This window comes from Stigmatopora nigra, chromosome 8 (assembly GCF_051989575.1).
Source record: "Stigmatopora nigra isolate UIUO_SnigA chromosome 8, RoL_Snig_1.1, whole genome shotgun sequence".
Lineage (NCBI taxonomy): Eukaryota > Metazoa > Chordata > Actinopteri > Syngnathiformes > Syngnathidae > Stigmatopora > Stigmatopora nigra.
Genome location: NC_135515.1, coordinates 7,839,936 through 7,865,130, shown reverse-complemented (window position 1 = coordinate 7,865,130; position 25,195 = coordinate 7,839,936). Strand labels below are relative to the sequence as shown.

The 25,195-nt window shown below is 40.6% G+C and overlaps 1 protein-coding gene across 6 annotated transcripts; it reads left to right on the top strand.

The window, feature by feature from the left end:
* Positions 1-111: 111 nt before the first annotated feature.
* Positions 112-24,978, top strand: stx1a (syntaxin 1A (brain)). Of its 6 annotated transcripts, none has more exons than XR_013327047.1 (11): positions 118-489; positions 7,642-7,719; positions 11,443-11,542; positions 18,499-18,573; positions 18,756-18,829; positions 19,077-19,185; positions 20,195-20,268; positions 20,394-20,528; positions 20,872-20,912; positions 21,765-21,875; positions 22,611-22,627. XR_013327047.1 is itself a non-coding variant. In XM_077722058.1 (10 exons), exons 1-10 carry the CDS (start codon positions 460-462, stop codon positions 22,686-22,688), a joined length of 864 nt encoding a protein of 287 aa, XP_077578184.1. In that variant the 5' UTR covers positions 112-459; the 3' UTR covers positions 22,689-23,279. The 6 variants fall into 6 exon arrangements, 2 of the variants coding, with proteins under 2 accessions (XP_077578184.1, XP_077578183.1); XR_013327046.1 differs by lacking the exon at positions 22,611-22,627 and adding an exon at positions 23,289-23,334 and having other exon boundaries at positions 119-489; positions 21,765-22,089; XM_077722058.1 differs by lacking the exon at positions 20,872-20,912 and having other exon boundaries at positions 112-489; positions 22,611-23,279.
* Positions 24,979-25,195: the final 217 nt, after the last annotated feature.

Sequence of the window (25,195 nt, the reverse complement as noted above, 5' to 3'; positions counted from 1 at the left end):
GTTCTGGGGTCGAGGGCTCGATTCCTGGTTGGTCATCACTGTTTGGCACTGTTTGACTTGCTCTTGTCTGCAGTACGCTCGCTTACCTCCCAGGCGGCGCTGTGCACCGGCACACGCGGAGAAAACAACCACCTGGGCGTTATCTCAACGAGCCCTTCGATCGATGGTCAATTTCAACCTAATTCCGGCAGCCCACTAGATCCCCCCGACCCCCTTTCTTTCATTCCTCTCGCTCTCTCTTTTTCCCCTCTATTTTCTCTCCTCTTCTAGTCAAAAGTGACAGTCGCAACCAACAGGTTCTTCCCATCCGCGTGTCCGTTCGTCTCCATCGAGGAGGAAGTTAGCTGGCGACAAGCAAGAGGAGGAAGGAATAAAAATAAGAGCTCGCTTCCTCGTGAAGCCGCCTGACGCGCACCTTCAGCCGGCTGTTGGCGTGTCCACATCCGCTCCATCATCACCATGAAGGACCGCATGCAAGAACTTCGACACGTGAGTTGTGTTTTCTTGTTTTTTCCCTGTTTCTTTCTTCCCCCTAACGAACGCGCATTTACTTTGGAATGACATGCGCAAAAAGTAGCGCTCCCACAGTTATTACTAAAATGGGCTCTTAAACTAAACACAGGCGGTCGTTTGATGATGTGTTATGTCCGAAAGCTATTTTGACGTGTACGTGCGTCTTTGTCGCTCGATTTCGAGAAGCTAAAATCAGCCTCCATAAAAGGTTGAAGTGTGCCAGGATAAATCACTCGGATTGTTTGCAAGTGTGTGGTTTGATCGATCCGTGCAAATCAAGCATTAGTCCCACGCTGCCCGTTTCACCTGTTAAAATGCTTCCCAGAATGACATTAGCCACCAATATATGAAATATTCCTGATTTCTCTTGCATTATAAAAGCTTATATGAAGTGGATTGGATGGTCTATATTAGTTAAGTACGTGGGCCACAATAATGCCAACTCGATTTTATTTTTTTACCCAAACTAACTTGCTGGCCACCTTTGACGGCGGTAGACGTCCAATCCATTTTGACTGGGTGGGCCGGTGACGTTGTCATCAAAAGGTTTATCAACAGGTATCCAATATCCCTCCCTCAAATTATTCCAAAATGTAATTTTTCATACTGACCAAACTAAGACAGGCTGGACAGACTCTATGATGCCAAAGGTTGAAAAACAAGAAAACGACTTACATTTTCTAACTTTACTTTTTTTGTGTTCCCAATATTTCATGTCAACAAAAGTTGAGGCCAATAAAGCCAGAAGTCAGCTGGGATAGGCTCTAGCAACCCTCGCAACCCTAGTTAGGATAAAGTGGTTCAGAAAATGAGATGAGACGAGAATATTACAACGTATGGCTTTTTATAATTTCCCGCGGCACACCCTTCACATGTACCAGGGACACAAATTCTTTATCCTCTGCAAAGATTGGCAAATACACATACCGTATTTTCACGCATATGAAAAAAATAATGACTGAATCAAGGCAAAATAACAGTTACTACATGTTGGTTATTTTCTGTTTTGCAGTAAGAAAACAACTATTACTAGATGAGTTAATTCATTGTGATAGTGACCCTAATATTATGCTTTTGGAATGGTGACATCTAAATCCATCCACTATGGTTATTACTTCGAATGACAGGAATCTTTCCATTTAGTAGCAGCAGCAGCAGCAGCAGCGACGCGTGCGTGCGTGCGTGCGCGTGTTTGCATTTGCGCCCGTGCTAAAGTGGCCATTGTCAGATCTGCGTAATTGCCAGTTAAGCCGGGGAGGGAGAGGGAAACAATTTACGGCTCTGCAGTTTTCACTAGCGGATCTTGCTAGGAATTGACCTCCAGGGAGGCAACGCTGCTCTGCCAACCCGGCTTGTGCGCCCTGCTGCTGAGTGTGTGTGTCCATGTCCGTGTTTGTGTGTGTGTGTCCGTGCGATTTCCAGAGGCGTGTCTTGCTGCCACTTGGTGTTGCTGAAAAGATGCACTTGCTGTACCACAGAGAATGAAACAGAAATAGCATCCGCCTTGGTTTTACCCGTCTAAATAAACCACAAGCCAAGTCAACCTGCCACCATCATTATAATGTATCATGTTAAGGCAATCATTTGTTCCATTGGAAAAGAACACTTCAATTTTAATATTTTAATTTGTAACTCCTTCTACATTTTTTTCAATTCCCATCATTTATACATAAAAAAAAATCAGGGACTCAATGCGCTTTAAGTTGTATAGTTTTTGTCAAAAACGGAACATTTTGACAACATTCCCATTTATTCTCCAATGGTTGATTTCCAAAGGGATGAAAATGAAATTACTGGATGACTTAAAGGTCTATTCTAGTTCATTTTGGATCATTTGCTATTCATTTTGAGTTAAATGTCGGGGTGCTCCTGGTTTGTCATATGTGGGCCTTTCCTGGTTACTGTACTCTGTTGGTTTGGGGCATTTTTAGGTTTCTTATTTCTTGCTGTTTTAACAGCAGGGAGCGAATGAACAAATGTGATAGCAGATAGAAAAGCGAGCAAAGTGCAGTAGTTGCGGCATCCCTGTGGAAAAAAAAAACTCTTTTATGATATCCATCTCAAAACAGCAAAGGCAGTTCAAGTCGAAGGTCAACGGCATGCGTGTTCCCTTTCAGCAAAGTCCAAACCACAAATGTCAGATGCCCTTCAAGCCTTTATTTGCCTTTTGTGATGCATAAAACATGCTGCTCTGCGAGTGTATCAATGCCACATAAAAAAAAAAAGGTTTTATTGCTCATCCAGAAAAAGAGGCACTGGGCTTTTTGTCGTTTTTGCAGCTCCACGTTTACTCATCTGTAAGCAAGTGTCTGGCTTTGGCTGGAAATGCTCCTTTATGGCCTTTTATGCACGAGGCCGCCGCCTTTTCTCCACGCCGACCCTCCTTGGTCTTTGCCGTGCCTCCGCTGCCCAAAGCTGTCAGTCTCAATAACCGGGTCGGCGATGTGCCGTCACCAATGGCCGCCGCTCCCACTCTGCCCGTCAGCGGTTCGCCGACAGATGGCTGGGATAGTGATGTCATTGTCAGCTTTTATCAGGGCGACTTGATGAGCTTATTAGCGATCTCGCCGCGGGGTTTGCTGTCTGGTTATCACTTGGCTTCTTGAGAAAAAAAAGAGATGCGTTTATCGTGCAATCTAAATTCCGCACCTGGAAATCATCATCATTCTTCATTTTCTCGTTTTGGAAGAACTTGGCGTCTGGTTCTGACACAGAATGTTTTCCTCCCAGCACGACAACTTGCTGCAATAATACGACACATCTTTTTTTTTTTCTCTCTGCTAGTTAATTTGTCAACAGGCTGTCAAGTCTACTTTTGTCTTCTTCCTCACTTTCAATGTTGGCTCAAGTAGATTCTCTGTTTGGAATCAGAGTGACATATTAACTAATAGTATAAATGGCATGCAAACCTTGAAAAAAGACCCCGTATCTGTGTGCCTTGCGTTTTGGTCTTTTTCACACAAATAGGTATCTTTAGAAAAAAGTTATGTGTTGTTTTGGAATGGTTGATTCCTTTTCTCCAAATTTGAGCGTATAGGATTGAGTTAGTGTTACAGATAGAAATCAATGACTATGACAGAAAAAGCGGAAAGGGAAGAATGCCTTCCCTGGGACGTGTCCATTACATTCCTGGCGAGAAAATACCGCCTAATTGTTTTAATATCCATACCCGTCAACTAATCATGCGTTAACAAGTCACAATGAGAAGAACCACATGCTCTGTTTCCGAGATGGACCCCCTCTCCTCCGCCTCCCATCCTTTATGGCAGGCGTTATCCCTGTGAGAATTGGCAGCTGCTCATATTTTGAATTAATGCCCAGAATCGAGCGGCGTTCCAAGTCATAACATAACTTTAAATTGCCTGTTGATTGTCTCCAAGCGGCTATTTAGTCTCATCATTTTGCCAGAGAAGGTCAGGATGAGGAGAGTGTCCGATCAGCCTACCAAGCACATTTTTGGAATGTGGAGGAAACCCTGTTTGTTTGTTTGTTTTTATTTTGGTAAAAATTCCATTACATCCTATTGACATTCAACAAGGACTCAAATATGTATGTTTTTGGCTGATTTTGAACATTTAAGCAATTTAGTTTGATCTTCACCATAATAATGGGGCAATTCTACCAAAAATGCCTTGAACCCTTTGGGGCCATTTGATGCCAAAAATCTTCCTGTTGGCTCATAATTGTATTCAGCTTTCCCTCAAAAACACATTTTTGTTTGGTCTCATTGACAATAAACCAGGAAACACAAAATCAATACAATTGGCTCTTGTTGACATACATAAACAAAACAAAAAAACATTCACTTGCAGTCTCTTTTTTCAAGAATTTCCCATTGAGACCCTCTTTTATCTTTGCTGCCAATTCACATCTTTCACATTTCAACAAAAATAAACCCTTTTCACCTGTTCCCACTTTTACAAAATGTCAATATTTTCTTTTGCCAAATCCCATTTTTTGCCTGATTTTAATCGTTCCAGTTACACACTTTTTTTTATCCTGAAAACTCCACCCATGCGACCCACAAAAACCAAACATTGGCTCCCATTCCTATCAAACACCTGCCCACTAACAAATCCCCATTTGACAGGACCTACAAAATCAATAGCTTTGGGCTCCTATTGACTCTTGAATCCAAAAAAAGAAGCGAGGAGAAAAAAAAAGTCACCATTGGCGCTAGGCGAATTAGAATAGAAGAGAGCTTTGGATGGTGACAAGAAGTCAGTCAATAGAGACGTTCAAACCAAGAAAGAGGAGGCCATCGTTCCCCTGCTGTGTGGGCCAACAGCTCACTTCTCTAGTGGAAATGATATTTGGAGGATAGGAAGCATAAAGACCATTAAGACAGAAGGATGTTGAGGGGGATTGTCACAGAGAGAGAATACACACACACACACACACACACACACACACACACACACACACTTGGACTTTGTGCTGCTGTGCTTCTTCTCATCTGCCGCCCACATGATTCTTCCTCATCTTATTTGTTGCTGCAGAAGCCTCCATCCCACAGGGAGGCCTTTCTTATCCAGCATCTTTTCCGACCTAAGTCGTTTTCTGCCATTTCGGAAAAAAAAAAGCCAAATGGTTCTCGAGGGGCGAGTAAGGTTCACTCAGGAATTGGAGGATGTCTCCATTCAATCTTGTTAAATCTCTTATATATTCATTCATCCTCCACTAATGATTTTTAAAACATCTTTGTATGTTTTAGAATATGTCGCAGTACCTTCCCCTCTGGATTATTTAGTTTTACATGCACATTTAGGAACATCATATCCATTGCAACTAAGAAGACTGACATTTAATGATGACTTGCAATGGAGCGCTGCCAACCCTCCCAGTCCAATTAGATTGGAGGACGTCTATTGTTGCTAATGACTAAATTCCTCAAAGTGAAAACATTTTTAAAACCCTTCTTTTACCCAATTACTATTGTGTAGATTTGCAACAACCTGTGATTATGCCAAATATTATACATCATGTTATAAAACAAATCTACCATTGCAAAGAGGCAATAAACCCATTGAAATGCATGACCCATTATTGCTGAATCTATAACAGAAATCTGAAAGGGTGAAGTTTAATTTTTTCAGAATTTTCAAGCCCAAAAATGTCCTTCATTTGTCGAATGACGCTTAAAGATAATGCCACCGAATTATTCTTGACACATGCTGGATTTTGCTCCTATAAACAAACGAGAGGTGGAGTGCTTTGCTTGAATGTACGTGATGACGTCAGCACCACTTGAAGCAGAAGAGAATACTATAGATGACGAGTTCTCGCCGTGTATTGAACACACAATGCCGCAAGGCTTTGCACCAGTCGCATCTAATTTGATGCGTTGTATTCGAGGTCTTCACTCAGACTTAATATGAGGAATTACATCCCCAATTGCCACATTCAACTCAATGGCATTCATTACAAAAACTACATTAAAACTTCTTGTCCATGTCGAAAGTAGACATCATTTTCTGGTGGAATTGAAAAGAAAAAAAATCCATTTTGACAACTGGGGGGGAAATGTGCTTGCATAAGTGTTCACACACCCACTAATTATGGAGGACGTGCTTGTGTATTGAGAATGGACAAATTGCAATCAAGTGCAATTTGAAATGGTCTTTTACTGTGATTTCAGTCACTTTAATGGCTTCTATTAATCAATCACATTTCAAATAATGTGTCAATGGAAATTAGTACATTTTCTGCCTTGTATAATCCATTTTATTAGTGAAGCCATGACTTTTGGTGCATTTTCAAAAGAGAATTGTCTTTCATGAGCACCACATTGCTTCAGCACTAATAATAAATACTTTTATTTGCCTACCGTGCGGAAAACAATTCATTGTTGGAAGTTCAAAGTGTGCGCTTGCGCTAGTGAGCGCTGCCGACATAGATAATGAATGTTGCTTTTGCTGTTTTATGATAATAAATCTCTCCGTGCAGCTGACACACTTTTGAAATGCAGAATACATTTTGGTTTGGCTTCGGTCTAAAGACCAAGTCTAAGGAAGCTTTCCCAGAAGGCCATCATTTACAATGAATTTTGTCGGGACTAAAAACAGGACTCGGATGCAGAATTTTCAGAGCAGACATAATAATGTTACAAGTCAGGATCCTTCAAGGCAAAATCATTTGAAAGGATAGAAAATGTGCCGTCATCGATGTCCACCTCCAGCCTCTTTGAGGCTCAGTAGGAACGCCGTCTCTGCAACCACAGGGGGGGGTGTCGGTGGCTTCAGGCATTTTTGAGGGCACCCCGCTCATCTCATTCTCCAAAGCAATGTTGTCTTCTGACTGTGCGGAGGCAGAATACACAACTGCTGCTCCTTTTTTCTTGCGGGAGCTCCTACACGGTCCCTTTTGAATGGCCTCTTCCTCCTCCCTTCTTTTTATTATTCTCTTCTGTAAACAGCTTGTTTTATAAACAGCATCTTTATGTGATGTGGCAGAGATGACGGATTTGCTAAGAGAGTCCACCTGAAGCAAATATAATGCATCATGACAATAACATTTGGATGATAAAGTTGTGAAAAGACCAAGTTTTGATGCTCAATAGCTATAGAATGATAGTTACCATATAAAATGGCAGTGGTCATGACAGTGGACAATCCTCCCAACGTTATCATTAGCTTAACTCAATTATTGCCGTAATAAACACTTAGAGTAAAGATGGCGGCTCATTAATTCCCATTCATCCTTGCATTCAAATGAAGTGCTTTAATGGACCTATTGAATTAAATGGGCCTGTGCTATTGCTCATATTGTCATTTTCTCAACCGCTTATTCTCACAATAGTTGTGGGGGGTGCTGGAGCCTATCCCAGCTAATGAGGGACACCAGGTGTATACATTATACATACATATTTCAATAAACTACTGTTTAAGGGGAGTTATTTGGGTAGTTTCATTTTAAAGATATTTTGCTAATTCATTTGGCCAATTAAAATTGATGCATTTTTTGGGGTGTTTTGCCATGGGAGATTTTATACCTGTAATATATTCTTAATTTTTCTTTATATTTAGTTGGTGGGGTTGTGATTCATGCAGTTAAATATTCTGTGAAAATGAACCATTTGTGTAATTTGACATTATTTTAACCAGCCAATGTTTTTATTGTCGTTTATAGGGGAAGGAAACCACTGAGGAGGAGGACGATGTGACTGTGGGGATGGACAAAGGATTCATGGATGAATTCTTTGAGCAGGTACATTTTTTTTTGCTCATTTTGCCGCTTTCTCACATAAGAGCCCTTTTTTTCCATGCATACAAAATTGATGATTACGGAAAAACGTAACTCCAAATATAGCCACCATAGTAATGATAGTTTTCTGAGCAAAAAAAAAAATCATCTCGTCTTATCATTTTTTTGACATGAACCGTTTGGAAGACGGACTTAGCAACATGTTTCTTTGCAGAAAATGAGTCAAAACACAGCATGTGTGCGTACCAGTGAACAACAAGGCAAGCAATCTGTTCAACCGGCAATGGTTGTGCTTAAAGCCAAATTGTCATTTCCCGTCTTATGGATTTAATACGTGGCGAGCTTGAAAGGTCACCAAAAAAGCCACCATGCAAAATAACTCAGTAAAGTTCACTCAAACTCCTTTTTAGCCTTGCTTGTTGAGTGCACAATTTAAAAAAAAAAGTTTTTCCAAGCATGACAACTTGAGATGCCAAATACATTTTTTTTCTAATTGCCTTTCAAGCAAGGATAAGCATCCTTTTTATCGGAATAAATGTAATAAAGACTTTAATGGAGATGAGAAGGGAGCTATTATTTAGTCCGCTCACATGACTTTCCTGCAAGGTGTTGGGAAGACAGTTTTCCAACATGCTAATAACGTCAGGGAGAGAAATAGAGGAGAGGAAGGTCAAACTGGAAGCCACTGAGCTTCTCACCCTGACTGCGTGTGTTAATGAGGCTTTTAAGTGGACTTCTTTAGCAGATTACTCTGTCCTTCACCCCGTAGCCGCCCCTCCGTTTTCCTTTCGTCATCACCATTTATAGATTTTTGTTCATTTGCTGCAGTCTTTTTTCTCTTTTGCAGAAAATCCAACCTTCTGATGTTATATCTCTTGCTTTGAAAAGGTTCCCAAAATCCAGATAATTGGAATTTGAGGATATTGATTGGTTTTATACACCGATGGCAGCCATTCTGGGGAATTTAGAGTCTTCAATCAGCCTGGTGGCTTGTTTTTTTCCCCCTATTTTTGTTGAAAAAAATGGTCTCTGGACTTGCAGCAAAGTTGAGACAGAGCGCAGATGGTCGCCGTAATGAAGCTTTTCCCCCACTTTGTTATCGTTGAGTAGCAGGCGCCCCATTCGAGACAGGCCACACTTACTACATGTGCAAGTATGTCGGGTGTTGACTTGACAGCTATTTTGACAATGCTGTACATTGCTGTGATAGTCTTCAGCAATAAGTTTGTATCTTGATGAGAACCTGATGCTTTCTAATGACAGAAATGACAACTTTCTTATAAGCCATAATGCTTTTAATGTCAAAATATCTATATTCTTTTGGTGGTTTATACTACTGCAATAGAAAAGTAAAGTGGAATTTTGTCTTATTTTAAACGTCGTCATGGCATCATGAAGTCATGAGGTCATGGGGTCATGAGGTCATGAGGTCAAGAGGCCATGGGGTCATGGTGCCATGGCGTTATAGTGTTATGGCGTTGTCAACTTGGTAGTTTTGTAAATGCTGACTTTTTATGCACGTATTAGCCGTGCCCTGGATTCAGTCATTTTTTTGTCCAACAAAAGTGGTTTATATGCGAATAAATACAGTAAGCGGTTCAGAGAATGAACGATTGATTATTTTGATAAGGACTCACTCACCGTTTGGTTCTCGTCTTGCTCCAAATTGATGATGCAAGTGCAAAGTGAACAGATGCAAGACTTGCTGGCGCCGCCAGCCTTCTAATCACTCATTACCAAGCCGGACCATAACGAGAAAAAAAAAGATGCCTGCAAGAATGGGACACGTACCAGAGTCAGAGTGAGGTGGTGGCCGTGCAAGTACGTGGCAAAGCCACATAAAAAAAAACCCTGAAAGTGACACAGGGTTTTTGTCGTATTTCCGCACGTGTTTTTCTGCGTGTGCACTTTGCGACCGCGTCTGATGTTGTTTTGCACCCACACTAATGAAATTCGCTCTTGTTTTCTCATGAGAGACACGCCGTGACTCACCCGACACGTGGTGTGGAAAGTGAGACACTTTCAGTGGTGCTTTCATCCCGGTCGTTGCTCACATCGTCTTCCCGGCAAACGGATGCCGTTTTTATGCCCGTTCAATCGCTTGCATTAATGGGCCTTCCATCCAGGCCGTTTTTTTTCCCGGGTGGCCATGGCCAGACAATTATGTTCGTGTGTGAACAAAAGAAAAATCCAATCAACAGCTAATTAAAGCCATAACGTGATATTAACCGGCGGTGGGTCACACTTGAGGAAGCTGGGCCTTCACTGGTGACTTATAATCCTTTATTTAATAGTCTGTGAACATGAATTTGAAAGCTGATTTGTTTTTCTCTTCTTCAAGAAACAGGCCAGTGGTCAATATAGTTTGAAGTGTGGTGCCGAAAGCCTCGGCTAACCTAAACGGACTGTCATGGCTGCTTGTTAAGTCGTTGCTTTGACGTTGAACAGATAAAGAATCTATGCCTCATTGCTGCACCCTTTGTTGATAATGAGATGCGTCCCCGCTGCCCTCCCACTGAACTCCCTGCCAAGTTAACAGGAGTCCGGGGGGATAGATTGTAGACTTGACTCGTCCACAACAGGAAAGAATTGGGACTCGCTTCAGACTTGCACCAAATAACTCCGATCAGAACACGACTAAAGCGGTATCCGTAATGCTTAAAGCATCCATTTTTTAACTAGTTCTACAATGTATTTTGTGTCTTGTGTCTGTCTTGCTCCTGCAACCATGACATTTTCCCGAATACGGGATGAAATAAACTTCTAATCTTATCTCATCTAAAGCAACTAGTGATGCAGCAACATGTGTAGACAGACAATATAACCATATTATAGGTATTTATTTTTGACCCTCTTTAAATATGGCCTATAAGAGTATCTTTGTCTATATTGCTCCTGTCTATGGTTGATCTAGGGATGAGCCCCAATGAAACTGTCAAAAACGTGAGCTATCAACCGAGCCTACTGGTGTGTGTGTGTGTGTGTGGGGGGGGGGGTGAAGATCTAAAGTGGAACAGGTGCAGGACAAGTTACGACAGGAGATGAGAGTGGGTAGTGACGGAGAACGCTGACGTGAGAGATGAAGTGACCTGCTGTTCCAGATGTTGCCCCCATATTGCCAGAAGCAGATGGAAAGGGCCTTGATTGGTTGGGATTGTCAAAGCGCAAACCGCTTGTGGCAGATTGTCAAAAGTGTCATGTCCAAGTGTACAGTATTAGCCTGTTTTGAGAGTTCATTCATTGCCTAACCAAGCAACGACTCCATTTTCCTCACCAATCATCACTTCCGCCCTACTTGGCTGTCATTGCACGTCGTGTCAGCTTTTCATCCACGGCTCCGTCCAAACCGGAGATTGATGAGAGAGATGACGGGAGGATTTGCCTGTCAATCACGTCAACGTCTCGGCCATTTACCACATCATAAAAATGTCACATTGGACTTTTAGGTTGGGTGGGAACCATGGGTTTATGTAATCTTGGGAAATGAAGTGCATGGATACATTTTTGTTGTTCTATCTAATTTGGCTGGGGCTTGTCTCCATGGCAACGATACACAGACAGTCTGTTACTGTGCTACTGAGTTCAGTGAAAGTACAATTTGGACTTGGTCAACTGTAACTTTGCTTTACTGGTGTTTTTTTCCTCTATATTTACCTTTTGTCGAATTTGTGTTTCCTCCAACCACAGCGTGTTCAGCACTGATCTGAAATTCCCTTTTCCCGACAGGTGGAAGAAATCCGAGGTTTCATTGAATCCCTGGCGGACAAAGTTGAGGAGGTGAAGCGGAAACACAGCGCCATCCTTGCATCACCAAACCCTGATGAAAGTAAGGCTGCTTTGACAGATATTGCATATATCGCGTAACAATTTTGTACGACCAGGATTTGCAGTTTTCCCCTAGTTTTTCTTGATGTACTATTATTTACAAGCATTTGCAATACACTTTTATACAAGTATAAAAACTAAAAAACACTAAACGCTCTATAAAAAGAAGAAATACGCAAGCTACTACATACAACTATCATAAAAACAGGTGATGGAAGGGGGTCTACAGTGATGCAACTGGGAATAATACTGAAGGCTAAACCCTACTTTGGTTGTCAGGGAGGCAGGTCCACTGTTGACGGATGGTGCAGACCTTAAATTGGGACACTGTTAGTATATGGGTCACAATTTCCCAATCAGGAAGTGAATTCGAACACAAGCCCGCTTCTCTCTGCCCCCGGGCACTATTCCCACCAACCTGCCAACGTCATCTTCTCCTCTCTCGCGTATATATTTGCCGGCGAGAGATTTGATTGAGAACTAGCCTCCAGAGACGGCAAGTATGTGGCACAACTCAACTTTATCGAGCCAAGGTGCCTAGAAGAACAATCTTAGCACAAAGAAAATGTGGGTGGCTGTGCTCTTTATTTATTCTACAGCTTCCTCAGACAGTGATTGTCCTGAAAATGAAGTCGAAAAACACCCCTTAAGGATTTTTGTGACACATGGTAGTTCCTCGTGAGTTGCATTCCGCCTGGCTATTAATTGCCTTTAAAATGTCTGTTGAAAGTTGGCCTGCACCTCATTGGATAGGAAAGCTGTTCTTTTTGGGAAAACAGGAACCAATTTGTCAAGAAATGTTCCCGTGGCGTCTCGGAGGGGCACAGCTTGTCCTGTTCTTCCTCACCACTTCATTATATCCCGCAGTTCCAATCATTTGGACATCTCCCGACGACGTCATTCGTCTTTCCTCGCACCTGCTTTTCTCATTCATGTCAGCCCATCGATTTGGACCCCCACCCATCCCCTTTTAAAGCAGGAAGGCTCCCCAAAAGTCCTTTTTACTTTCCTTCTCATTGATCCTGACCACTTACCTGCCTGGGAACGCATCGATCAGCCCCCTCCGGTACAGGTGTCAGACAGATGAGACTTTTAATTGGCCGGCGGGCATTTGCAACACACAGCGGCATGAAATGGCATCTAAGGCCCATATGCTGACATCTTTATGCATTATGAACAGTCCAATTCCCATTTTTTTTTCAAATGCAACCTGTTTCATACAGGGTTATTGTTCCAATATACCAGCATACTGTATGTCATCAAAAAAATGGAAAAGTGAATAGTAAATGGTGTAAAAGTACCACAGGTGAAGCTACTGGGTTAAACATAATATTGGCATAAAATTGCCAAATGATCGTGATGACCTCCAGAAGAGACCATATTTTCTTATGTAAACGCACTGCAAAAGGTGATGATGTCACACATTACGTGTTCCCATCATCCCTTGAGTTGTTAATGTTTGCACAATTTGAACAACAAAACAAAAACATTGGAATTAAGAAAAAATCAGAATTGTGGCAACATATTCTAAGATAAGGGGACCTAGTGTATCGTATTTTCTGGACTATATGTTGCCCTTTTTTTTAATAGTCCTGCAACATTTTTCGTCTTTCGCCACTGACAGCCCGTTCTTTTTTTTTTTTTTTTTAATCTGGGAAGATTTTTTTAATCTTAACAGATGCCCAATTAGCCTCTTGTTCTCCATTTTACTATTGTTACTTTAACATTTTTGGGGGGTTTCTGTAAAATAAAAAAATGGCCCTTAAATGGTACTCTAGTGCGACTTATATATAGTTTTTTTTCTCATTGTGTATTTTTTTTAGTGTGTCTTAAACTGAAATGCAACATATAGTCCGGAAAATACAGTCTATGATCGTTTGTGTTCTATACATCTATCAGTGCCCGATGCAAATGTCAGTTTCGCTCATTACACGTAGATGACTCGCTGTGGTTCTTCCTTTACAAATGGTGATAACGTAGACGCACACTATTTTACTTTGAACTGCCTATCACAAGGGCAGTGAGGCAGCAAAGGAGCAATTTTGACATCTATCCTAGTCTTTTCACTAATAGAAGTCAGGCAGAGCCATGAAAGGGGGCTTAGGGGGGGAAACGTGGGGGATCGTAACATGAAAGCTTTCACCGGAGCGGTAAATCACTCCTTTATAGATTGATTGAGCCGTAGTATATAAGCAGATTTATATGAAATTGGAGCTCAGCTGAGGCTGTCCGATGATTAGTTTGCATAATTATTCTCGATGCGCTTTTTAGCTTTTCCCCAGATGACATGTTATGTTTTCTTTTATGGTGCACATATGGAATCAGCCATTGTATTTTTAGCTTCAATTCTATTATCCATGCTTTTAGCCAAAGTTTAACTACAGTGGAAAAAAAATAGGACACATGTAAGATCACTTGACAATAAAATGTCAATGTCTAATTAACAACCAAATACATTCAAAAGAACATAACAAAACTATACCTTAAAATAACAAAACAGCCTATCAGTGGTCAAAGAGAGGGAAAAAACATGTCTAGATTGTGAGTATTAGTTGCCCAAACTATGAAACATGTTCAGCTTATAGTCCGGAAAAAACGGTACGTTCTAACTGTTATTATACAGTATTTATTTTGACGTGATTGCGATCTCCTTCTTGTTCTCATCTTGCTTCTATCAGAGGGCAAACTCATGCCGCCATCGCGGCAGTCGAGCATTCTGCCCACCGTGCTAATAGCCCCGTCCTTATTCAGCTGCCAGCTCACTCTATTAAGTTGTAAAAAGAGTAATGCTTTCCTTTCCAAAGCTGCCTTCATTATCTCCTCAGACAGCATGCTTGACTGCCAGAATGACGACGTGGTTTGGCATCTCGGTTGAGAATGTGGAAAGCAGCTCATTCATAGCACTATCTTATATGCACTTGCATATACTAGATCACTATGTAAAATAATCTATACATATATTAATTTTTGTCTACAATGAATTTCAGTTTTAAATCAAATGGGGTATTTTATAGCTTCCAGGTTTTTTACCCATAAAATTCAGGCAACCACGGCTGCCAATATTTACGTTTTTATTTTTAACATTTAATGCTAATTCCTATAAAACAGCACTGATACGACCTTGTAATTCTGTCAGTAAAAGTCTATTATAAGTCACTTTTAACACTACCGTTAATGTTTCTTACCCTGATTTATTGCATTTCTAATTACATGATGTAGCTCTCTGCCCCTCCAACATCTTGACCCCAGGTTCTTATCCTTCACCCTCCTCCTCTGTCTTCTATAATTAAAACACGCATGCACATTATAAATTATCACACACACACACACATTTCTAGGTAAAAGCCAATGCCACTTATACTAAAGTTCATTTTTTCGGCTGCCTACTTGTGTCTTGAGATTTTTGTTAATGTTAAGAATTACTGACGCTTGTCTTATTATTACTAAGATTGATGACGTGCCGGGCCATGGATTCTTTTAAGGAAAGGTCAAAAATCATTGATGATCGGCATAGTGGACGACGACCAGTGAGCGATTCAGTAAAGCAGCATGTCCCAAAAGGCTTTGAAAAAAATCCATTTAGAAGTTTCAGGGTTCTTATTCATTTCTTTCAGCAGTAACTGTATCATATTTTAAAGGCAAAGTCAGTCCTCATTCTCAGGTTTAATATTAATAACCCAATTTAATACGATCCGATGCTTTTCGTCCCCGTTGGACTGCGTCGGCCCAAAAAGTCATTTGTTGTGCTTGTGTGGGATTTTATTAAACTTGACTTTTGAGTCGTGGTGGAGATGCAAAGCTGCAAATGTTGGCTTTATTGACATTTTTCTCATCTTTGGTAGAGGTGTATAGTTTTTGAAAAAAAGACGATGATGATTAAACCACACTTTTTTTGCATGATTGAATGTAACAGGGCAGCAAACTCATTTTGATTGGGTAAATGCACTAAAACCTTGTGGTGGTGGACCAAATTGGGGTTTGTATTTACTACTTGATTATGCAGACATTGTAAAATACATGGAAAATAGCGGATTGCTTTAGTGAGAAAATACTAAAGTGAAGAAAGAATGTCTAATTTTCCTCTCACATCACATTGTGTGAAATCCCAAGTGTGTTTATTTGCGGACTCATTTTCTGGCAAGCAGCATTTCGACTTTGGCACAAAAGACAATGTGAAAACAGCAAATATGCGAAAAGTCCTCATTTTCACGTTTGAACAGTTCACAGCCATCAATTATTTCTTAATGTTGATATGTTACTCGCTAAAATCATGACGGATCGTGCTTAGGTATTTTGCTTTCCGTTATTATTGTATTGTTCATTTTCTACATGGCTTGGCTTTGTCGGGATCAGAGTTTAGATTTTGACTAAATAATCACTGCAAATAAGAGTTTTGATCTCATATTTGATGAGTTGTTAACTATGGGATATTTTAGTTCTCCCTAATGGAAGCTAATGTACGCATAAAGATGGTACAAATATTTGAAATGTTATCATTTTTTTCCCCCCGAGGTAACATTTAAAGGGTTCGACTTGATGGAATTTGCCCTCAATTATTTAGCAGTTTGGGCTTTAAAGGGTTGATGGTTCCTTCCCCGCCGTAGCCGCTAATAACATTTGACGGTTGCCGTCCGTGTGATGAGGTCAGCCTGGGAATAGGTGGCGCCTGGACTCTAGACCGCTCAATAAGCAGGGCAAACACGCAAAAGACTGGTTGTACATTTACCGAGATGAGACGGACAAGTCAGATAAAGGCAGCAAATTGACTCCAGGGGGAAAGCGAAGGAATCCATTTGGCTCGGGAGTTCATGTCACCGTGTCCCGACTTGAGGCCGACTGTCCACCAGGACGGATTGCCGCTAATCCTAAAGAGAGCTGATGCCGATGGATAAAAGACAACATTGATCTTTATTTGTTTTATTATGGGAGTCGTGGGAAAGACAACGCCCTCCTGTGTTCTAGAGGAGAAAGACAATATGTTCATTCAGTCAAATTGGACGTCTAGTTAATGGCACTCTGAGTTAAATAGGTTTTTTTTTTTAATTAACATTTTCGTATAAAAGGCTACAGGATTTAATTTTTGATGGATGGTAGGTTGAAGCAAGTTAGGTTACCTGGAGTGCAACATGGCACAAATATTTCAATTCCGGATGTGCAAAGGGCTTTCAAAATGGATTGGACGTCCGGTGACGTCAATGGAACTCAAAGATGATCATTTGTCAAAATGACCAATATCGTAGGCGTCACGATTAAAAAAAAAATCACAGCTGGGAACTTTCCTGCACCTTGTAATCTTCTCCATCTTCTCCCCCTCCTTCCACTTTGGAAACAATTTGAAGCCGGTGAGAGTCCCGGCTGCGAGCGTCGCCATGGCAACGCCGTATTAAGGCCGGCGACAAGCATGACCTGAGGATTCCGTTTGAGAGCGTCTCGGAGAGAGAAAGAAGAGGGATTAAGTGCCGTGCCGCGGCTCAATTGATTCCACTTTTTTCTTTCTTTTTTTTTTTTTGCCCTCTAATTTGCTTGGCTCACACTCGTATTCGCCGATTCATCAGCGTTCTTTCTCTCCCGGCGCCAATGGCGAGGCTGGATGGACACTTGATGGAGCCGCTTGGCCTTCTCTCTGTTTGGTAACCGGGAATGATTTCTATTTTGGCTGTGACGGTTGACCTCGTCAGCCGTTTCCATGGTTACATTGTTTGTTCCCTAACGTTACACCTTTCATCGTCAAGCCTCCCTCAAGTCTTTGGAATTATTCAAACTTTTCGTCAATATTCACAATCATACTATTTGCCAATTCCATACAATATGAGGTACCCGATAGAAAACTATAGACAAAGTTCACATAGAAGACCGGGAACTCAAACCTTGAACCCTGGACCACGGGGCAGGTGTTTGTATTATTTACTGTTATACCTTATGGTAGTGCTGGAAAAATACCAATATGAAAAAAAATAATAATAATAATCACGACATGGGGCATTTTATATTATAGGATATAATTTTGACACGGTTTAGGATGATTTTTTTTAGGATATGTGCATCCTATTAAATGAAAAAACAAAGCTAAATAATCAATAAAACAAATATAAATAAATGTATTTTGGAAAATTGGTGAGAAAAGGCATAAGGTTTAAAAAGAAGGAAATATGGAATGGCACAAAACTGATAATAGACCCCAACGTTGACCATAGAATGGATCATATTTGCAATATGGATTGCATAATTATATGTCTGGACTTGGTTGCTATGCAGTTTTTTAGTTGAAACACTTCCACTTGAGACTCTTTATTAATAGGTATGAGTATCCTGTGTCATATTCACATATGGAGATGCACCTCCCTGTTGCCGGCAAGATGATAAATTACTTTGTAAAAATGGCATTTAATGTCTTGGGTTTTGCATCAGCCATTATTTTGTCTCCCCCACCCCCCTTTTTCATAACCTCGTGAGTTACCTTTGTGTATAATTTGTTTGCTGCTGATGTACTTTTAGAAAAAGCTTGTTCTAAAAATAAGCTCCAATTCTTATCCCACTGCTTTTATTGTGAAAAGACATGCTTTTGTGGCGCATTAGTGCCTCCAAGTGGCCTCAGTGTTTCACATGCTATATGTTAGAACATCCTTTTTTTGTGGGGGAAATACATTTGTATATGTGATAATATAACCAAACAATATGCATAAATTACACCAAGTACAGTGGAAAATTAATGTATGATTAAAATGTATTGGGTCACCTTTTATGAATTACTATAGCTGAATATTTTCAATAATGCCGCAGTACTTGATGAAAGTATAGAAAATAAATGTGTTGTGTGCAGCAGGCATGTTTGAAATAAAAAAGCAGCGGGTGCTGTTTGTTTGTCTTTGTGAAGTTGGAACAGAAGGCCTGTGGTGACACTTGGATTCGTCTTGTCTCTATTTAGAATCACAAATCTCCTTTATTTGTCCTCCTCAGAAACAAAGGTAGAACTGGAGGATCTTATGGCGGATATCAAGAAACTGGCCAACAAAGTGCGCTCCAAATTAAAGAGTGAGTTCTGGTTCACTTATTTAGCTGAGACAAATAATTGCTCAAGTTCAAGCGTTCCATAAATCGGTCCAAACATGGTCTTGGCAAATAGAGAAAATATATACATTCACATTAATTGTCTATGCGATTATTTAGGAAATGCACAATCTTACACTATTGATGTTTTTTTTTTTGTGTTGCAGGCATTCAGCATATTATCGAGCAGGAAGAAAGTCAAAACAGGTCGTCCGCCGATTTGAGGATACGTAAGACACAGGTGGATGCCTCCATCTTTTTACCTATGACAGATTGGGATAAAACCTCAGACTTCCCTCCATTATCGCGACTTCACTTATCAATAATTCACTATACTTTGCGATTTTTTTCTGCTATTATTGGGATTACTTTACATAAACATTGATTGCAATCCCATTCACGTCTAATCCATTTGAACTATTCACTTGAAATGGATGTCAATGGCAGCCAGGGTGTTCGGATTAAGTGGCAGCTTCGTGTCTTTCCAGCATTCCACGTTGTCTCGCAAATTTGTGGAGGTGATGTCTGAGTACAACACCACCCAGTCGGACTACAGGGAGCGCTGCAAGGGGCGTATCCAGAGGCAGCTGGAGATCAGTGAGTACTATTTCACTCGTTTTTGCCTTGTTTTATAATTGGCTCTCGCTCATTTTCATGGCATGGATGTAAAGTCATGTCAATGATAAGTGGCCCTATATGTACAGTATTAATGATTTTGCCTTGACTTTCCTTTAAACCAATTCGATGTCAATGTTGTTGTCAATGGCAAGCCATGACTTGTGATTGGCCAAAAAAATGCTTCTAGAAATGTTCTATTAATCAAATTTAACGTTTGGAAGAGCAAAATCATATTTTGAGTCAATAAATATTTGCTTATACATGTAAATATATGATTAATTATTCAATGTATTTTCCCCATTCAATCATTTTTTAAAATTTTTGATTGATGACTAAAAAACATTTTTTATTTAAATTTTATTTGAGTAAGAGGAAATTACTCTCGTAAAATGACGTCAAGACCATCTGCACAGGTAGCAGTGTAAAATGAATTTTTGAATCATAAATTAACCTGAATGGATGAAGCCAGTTGATGGGAGGCTGGGCATTTGGCTGCGCGGGGTTGGGGTCGCCATGGTAACAGAATAAGAGCCTCCCTCAGAGCCTTTGTGGCTCTTTAAGAGATAATGTGGAGTGGGCATGGGCTGGTTAAAGAAGCCCTTTTGGGGGTTTGAGTTGGGGGGGCTTGACATGGAAGTGATGTGACAAAGACTAAATTAAAGGTGAGGAACATGGTGAAGGTTGCTGATAGCAGATGACGGATCGCCTAATATAAAGGCTGTGTGTGTGAGTGCATATGTGTGAAATTGTTCCTTTTATAGATGACTCACTTATTCTGTCCTTCAACTCAAGCTGTGGCCCCTCCTGATGTGTAAATGGCAATGACTTTGGATGCTTTATTGCCCTTTTGGGGAAAAAAAAAACTTCACTTGGTCAGATGTCAAATCCATTTGAGCGCTTTTCGTCAAAAAACCCTTAATCCCACTTAGGTGAATTGCAGGTAGCTTTTGATACAAATGTGTTTTTTTTTTGTGTGTGTGTTTCCTAGCTGGAAGGAATACCACAAACGAGGAGCTGGAAAGTATGTTGGAAAGTGACAATCCAGCTATTTTTACTTCAGGGGTAAGATGTGCAACATTTATGACACTTATCATTGTTTTGGACTATTAAGAGAGACAAACTCAAGAAGTATTTATTTCTATGCAGAGTCTACTAAATGCTTTCCTTTGGCTCTTTTGGCGGTACAGATCATCATGGACAACATCACGGAGCAGGCCATGAATGAGATCGAGACGCGGCACACCGAGATCATCAAGCTGGAGAACAGCATCCGCGAACTTCACGACATGTTCATGGACATGGCCATGTTGGTGGAGAGCCAGGTGCAAACCCTTATGTTCCAGCCGACACGTGACCTTGTGTGTCCATGTCAAATATTTAACCAGCGGGGCCTGCTTGATGGCAGAAATGGATATTTCACTTGTGATCAGTCATTTTTTGGGCTGTGGAGCTTTCGTATGAACACACGCCACATTTTCCTCTGGGCATAGGAAAGCTTTAATTGCAAATGATAATTGAGTGAACTAACCTTTGCGTTTTAAAATGCCAGGCGATTGTGTTAATTAAGCTTTTCTGGCCTCTACTCCGCTATCTCTTTAGCATTAACGTTGCTTGTTTCTACTTCTGATTTTTCCTCACTTGTGAATGCACATCAATGGCACTAAGCGCCAGAGTACTAGACGGCAGCAGCCAGCCCAGTCGCAAAGGTAATTCAGTCACTTCACTTTTTCCATTTTCACACACACTTGTTGCAATCGCTTGTTCAATTGCCGTATTTTCCGCACTATAAGGAGCGCCAAAATATAAGATTCGCATTCAATGAATGGCCCATCTTAAAGTTTGTTTCATATATGAGACACATGGGATTGTAAGACGTGGTGGGAGTTGTAGCAGTTATGGGTTGTGTTATAAATCCACTAGAAGGATATGTAGTGGTAGTAGTAGTTATTGTAGTTGTAGTTGTTGTAGCAGTAGTTGTAGTAGTAGCAGTAGTTGTAGTAGTAGCAGTAGTTGTAGTAGTAGCAGTAGTTGTAGTAGTAGCAGTAGTTGTAGTAGTAGCAGTAGTTGTAGTAGTAGCAGTAGTTGTAGTAGTAGCAGTAGTTGTAGTAGTAGCAGTAGTTGTAGTAGTAGCAGTAGTTGTAGTAGTAGCAGTAGTTGTAGTAGTAGCAGTAGTTGTAGTAGTAGCAGTAGTTGTAGTAGTAGCAGTAGTTGTAGTAGTAGCAGTAGTTGTAGTAGTAGCAGTAGTTGTAGTAGTAGCAGTAGTTGTAGTTGTTGTACTGGTAGCAGTAGTAGTAGTGTGAGTCGTACTTGTTGTTGTCGTGTTGTAGATCATATAGATGGAGCTGTGCTAAAGGTCATTTCTTTGAGAAAGTGAACTCTGTATTTTAGTAGCTCCCCATAGTGCGTAAAATACAATACACTGGTCTATACCTGAATAACATCTATTATTCTTCTGACACTATAAACTTTTCATATATTTGGCGGATCCAATCAATGGAGTGGTGAGCTCGTACGGTATTTGTATTTTGATTCAGGATGATTTCAAATGTGTTGTGCAGGGCGATCTGGTGAACAACATTGAGCGTATCGTATGGGAGGCGCAGGACTACGTGGAGGAAGCAAAAGACATCATCCCCAAATGCAAGAAGTTTAAAAAGACCAACAGGCGGGTGAGAAACACTCCCTAAACCCTGAAACTAATGTTTCCTTCTCTCTCTCTCTCTCTCCCCTGCCCCTTTCTTTCTCTTTCCCCCCTATTGCGGCCTCTGCCAGGGAGAGATGATAGACCGCATAGAATATAATGTGGAACACTCGGTAGACTATGTGGAGAGGGCCGTTTCAGACACTAAGAAGGCAGTTAAATACCAGAGTAAAGCGCGGAGGGTGAGTGACGAGTGGTCCGAGGTCACGACCACGAGCATGTGGCATGTGTTGTTGTCAAGTAAGCATGTTGCCTTGCATGTGGAGCTCGTGAGTTGTGTTTGTGGAGTCGCCATGCAGGCCAAAAGCAGCATTTGGTGTCCAAACTAAACGCTAAATAGGCCCGGTAAAATGAAAGAAATGCAAGCATAATTCCATCCATGTTTACATTTGTCATTCACTTTGTATTATAATAGTATTTCTTGCCTATTTATTTATGGATATTCAATTGGCAAATGGCCTTTATTTATAACACTAGCCCGTTTTTCTCTTTTCTCTTTGAGGACCAATGAAAGCTATAAACTTGAATTTTTATATAGAGGTGGCTAGATGGCGCCATTGGAAATGTTAGGGATGCACACCAAAACCAAAAGTCCTAATTTCCTCAAATTCAAATGAAGTTGATAAGGACAGTTTTGGAATGACTCCTTGTGTGTCTAATCCTCAAACATTGTTGACACTGCGTTCCTCCTTCATCTTCACAGAAGATGATCCTGATAGGAGGTTGCGTCGCTGCTTGTTTGATCATCCTCATAATATGTCTGGCAGTCGGCCTCAGTTAGGACGCCACCAGTACCTTGCCCTGCCCACTTAGACGATCATAAAGAGGTTCATTTTGCCGTAAATGGACTTTGGACCGAATGCTGCTCGTAAACCAAGCTAGTCTGGCCCACGTGAGATCGAGTTGGCATAAAAGTGGGCCCGCCCGCCAGCCAAACTAAGTTTGACACCCCTAATATAAACCTTTCTTTAATGTTATTCTAACAAAGATGACGGCAACATTTCCTGCGTTGTGATTCTCCCATGCACATAATTGCTACAAAGCTTTTGCATGTTTTTTTCCCTTAGCAAAGCAAATAAAAAACTTAAAGTGGGCTAAGCATCATCCACAAAAAGCTTTGATGTTCTGTCCAACGCTACCAAATTTAGTGCCATGTTTGCTGATGATTTTTTTCACATTTTGACATCCCTCTTAATGCATGATGTCTCCTATAATTGGTTAACTTGCATGGCGAACTTATTATAAGGAAAAAAATAGACTTTGCATGAATTGTGCGGTGCACGTTGGTTGAATCCAAAACTTTCTAACATTTTTTTTTCTTCTGCTCTCTGCTGCCCCGGATGACTCACTCAATCTTCTCGCCCTCGTTGCTCACTAATAGAAGAAAATTATGATTATTATTTGCTGTGTGGTTCTGGGAATCATCATCGCGTCGGCCGTGGGGGGCACGCTGGCCTAAAACACACACACATTATTTATACCATGAATGCAAAGGTATTACGCAATGTTTCTGTCACAAGGCGTGTCACTTTCTGTATACATCCGACTTGAGGGTGACGTGCTGGAGGATGCGTTTGGGATATTTTGTAAAAAATGTGAGGTGCTGCAACAAATGTTTGAGTGTTGTCAACGATATGATGTTTTTTCCCCCTCAAAGTGAATTGTTGTGTGGAAAAAAGTTACTAAAATGCCTAATGTATCGCTCTATTTATACATTCCAAGTATGACAATGTTTGCAGGTGTTTGTTTAATGTGAGGGTGACATAACAGGCTGTTGTTGGTGGGTTTGTTTTTGTTTTTCCCCCCCATAGCCACTTTTTAATTTTCTATCCAATGTCAACAAAGTAGTATTGGATCAACAAAAAAAGGGGAAAAAAACAAGCGTGCAATAATATAGGTATTTGTACTTATAGTATCACAGTTTGATAGAAAAACATAATTTTCAAAATTCAACAGCAATTAACTTATTTTTTTAAATGGCCCTCAATTATTTAACCCTCTGCGATTGGCTAGCCAGCGATTCAGGGTGTTGTCCCCCGCCTCTGGCCCGGAGACAGCTGGGATTGGCTCCAGCACCCCCCGCGACCCTAATGAGGATCAAGCGGTTCAGAAAATGAGATGAATTTAACCCTATATAAAGCAGGGGTGTCAAGGGGGCCGCAATAGGTCCTGCGGGGTCTTTGTTCCAACCGATCCAGTGCTGACATTTTAACCAATCAAGTGTCTTCTAAAATAAGTGACTTTAATTATCTGATTACACTTGCAAAAGGTATCCTATTGTTGAGTTCCAGTGAAAAACCTGCACCCACTGCGGCCCTTGTAGGACCGGTTTGGTTGTCGATTGTTGATTACTGATTTAGGGTGTGCCCATAATTAGCTGGAATAAACTCCAGCACCTCTGTAAACCCTGTGAAGATTAGCAGCTTGAAAATGAATGGCTAATTTTGATATTGTCAAAAATACAATACATATGGGTGTTTTAATATAATGCCTTTATTTTCCATACTACCACAGCACATTTTTTTGTTTTTTACTTGTATGACATTTTGGTCAAAACTGTACCCGTTTTCCAGGGAGGGTACTTTATAATTATAATAATATTAATATTTAAATCTGTTGCCCTAATACTACTTTGTCCTTTACTTCCGTTAAAAACATTGCCACAAAATCCAACTCCTGCATGGTTAAGTTAGGTGTAAAACTTTATTGGTTTTTGAACAAGATCTCAGAATTGAAAATGTCCTTCTGCTTGACTTGCTAACTTTTCATTTTTATTTTTTTATCATGAGCCCCAAACCCCATTTGCTTCATATAAGGGTGTGCGGAATAGAACAGTGTTCAAGGGATGAAAAAATAACCGTTTCATAAGCTCGCTTTAACACTGAAACTAAGTTGCAACAACAACAAAATATCAAGACACTGCCCAAGTTAGGATGTGTAATTGTTTAATGGCTCCTTTTTTTCTTTTTCTTTTGATAACTTTTTGAGCTTTAAATGTCCATTCTGATTGTTCTCCCTTGAAGATGTTAGCATGAATTGAAAAGTAGCCCTGCAAGAAAGTAAGGGGGGGTGGGGGGGTGGGGGGGGAAGAAAAAAGCAACAGCGCTACCACGTTGCCTATTCAAACCTGCTGCCTTTGTGTTGTATAGTCATGAAATAGTTTTGTTTTTCCAAGTAAAGATTGTTTCAAAAAGAGAAAAACGTTTGCGTCTTTCTCTGACAGTTTTCTGAAATTTCAAGTGTGGGGGGGGGCTGTTTTTATTTTAATTTAGTATTATTTTTTTCCTT